The 1687-nt window shown below is 56.3% G+C and overlaps 1 protein-coding gene across 1 annotated transcript; it reads left to right on the forward strand.

The window, feature by feature from the left end:
- Positions 1 to 7: 7 nt before the first annotated feature.
- LOC112080228 (inactive histone-lysine N-methyltransferase 2E-like) lies at positions 8 to 1508 on the forward strand (the record flags this gene model as incomplete). Its single annotated transcript, XM_024145975.2, has 3 exons — positions 8 to 537; positions 716 to 1051; positions 1215 to 1508. Coding segments are annotated over exons 1-3 (786 nt in total), but the record flags the coding sequence as incomplete, so codon positions are not given.
- Between the last annotated feature and the right edge of the window lie 179 nt (positions 1509 to 1687).

Raw genomic sequence — 1687 nt, forward strand, 5'->3', positions numbered from 1 at the left:
TGCTACTGGGGGTGGTAAAACTAGTCTGGTGGAGGCAGCCGTGGTGTTATAAACCACACACCCTGAATGGTTTGGTAAGGGCTAATGTTACGTTCGCACCTCCCAGTTCCAGTTAGTTTGGTCTCTCACATCAACAGGGTTTTTACTTGTTCTATCTCCATTGTTTTTTTTCCTCCACTGAAAGGGGAAATGGTGGTCCTTTTTCTGTGGTTCTGCGCCGCCGCAGTTTTTTTCTCTGCCAGCTAGCTATTCAGACTGCCTCTTGCCTGTCCTGTGTTGCAATAACCTCCCCCTCTAGGCCCAGTGGGGCAGGAGACTAGGCCACGTGGACTAACGCTTACTGCTCTGTCCTCTCCTCTACAGACCCGTGAAGAGAGGAAGATGGAAGCCATCCTGCAGGCCTTTGCCCGCATGGAGAAGAGGGAGAAGAGGCGGGAGCAGGCCCTGGAGAAGATTGGCACCAAGTCAGAAGGGGGCATCAAGGAGGAGCCCCCTGCCACCCCCGAGGCCGACATGCAGTCTCCTAATATCATGACGGTAAGTGATAGTTGACTCAACATGTTCTTTATGCCTGCACTCTCTCTGACACATTGGTTCCACCAGGTCGTTAGTATAAAAGAGGATGTTGTCAATAATCTGAAGGGTTAGCTGAAGGTGACTATAAACCCATCCAAAACTATGCTACTGTACTCTATCCTAACCCTGTCTCTCCCAGCCTCTGCTAGAGGTGAAGGAGGAGCCGAGTCTCAACAAGCCCACGCCGGCCAAGCTGCGAGGCAGCAAGCAGAGGAAGAGCTTCTCGCGGAGCCGCACCCACATCGGGCAGCAGAGGCGGCGAGCGCGCACCATCAGCACCTGCTCTGACATACCTCCCGGTTCGCCCGGGGAACTCCTGGACCCCCTGGCCAATGATAGCCCAGACGTAGAGGCCTCCAGGGACCCCGAACCAGAGGCCCTCTCCTCCCATGCCCCTGACACCAGCCCCCCTTACAGTGGCTCCCCGGCCCCTGACAGAAACCGCTCCGGGCAGAAGTACCCTAAAACTAAAAAGGTACCCTAGCCATGGCTCAGTGCTCACCCCTAAACACGACTAGTCACTATTCTATTTAGACTAATAGGAATGTTCTATTCCTTCTAGTGAAATGTCACTCAATACTATAATTAAATGCAGTGTGCTTCTGACTAAAGCTCTCTCTCTCTTTGTCTCTCTACAGCACTTAGTGAGTGAGTGGTGCGTCGACAAGCAGGAACGATCATTGCGGACCCCAGAGCCGGTCCCGGAGAGGCCCCTGAGAATCAGCAGCGACCCTGAGGTGCTGGCCACCCAGCTCAATGCCCTGCCCGGCATGGGCCCCAGCCCGCACGTCTACAGCACGCCTAAACACTACGTCCGCTTTTCCTCGCCCTTCCTGGCCAACCGCAGCCCCACCACCCCTGGGGTGCCCACCGGACGCCGGCGTTCCCGCGAGCTGCCCGACACGCCGCCCACCTCAGGCTCCTGCAAGAAGGTATGTTGTTCACCACCTCGCAGGGGAATGGAGAGAGTGTTGGCTGTCAGGTATAGCTGCAGGGTAGAAAAACAGACTGCCGGGGTTAACCGGCAGAGGGACAGACTGCCGGGGTTAACCGGCAGAGGGACAGACTGCCGGGGTTAACCGGCAGAGGGACAGACTGCCGGGGTTAACCG

The sequence above is a fragment of the Salvelinus sp. IW2-2015 genome, unplaced genomic scaffold, assembly GCF_002910315.2.
Source record: "Salvelinus sp. IW2-2015 unplaced genomic scaffold, ASM291031v2 Un_scaffold13342, whole genome shotgun sequence".
In the NCBI taxonomy this organism is placed as follows: Eukaryota; Metazoa; Chordata; class Actinopteri; order Salmoniformes; family Salmonidae; genus Salvelinus; species Salvelinus sp. IW2-2015.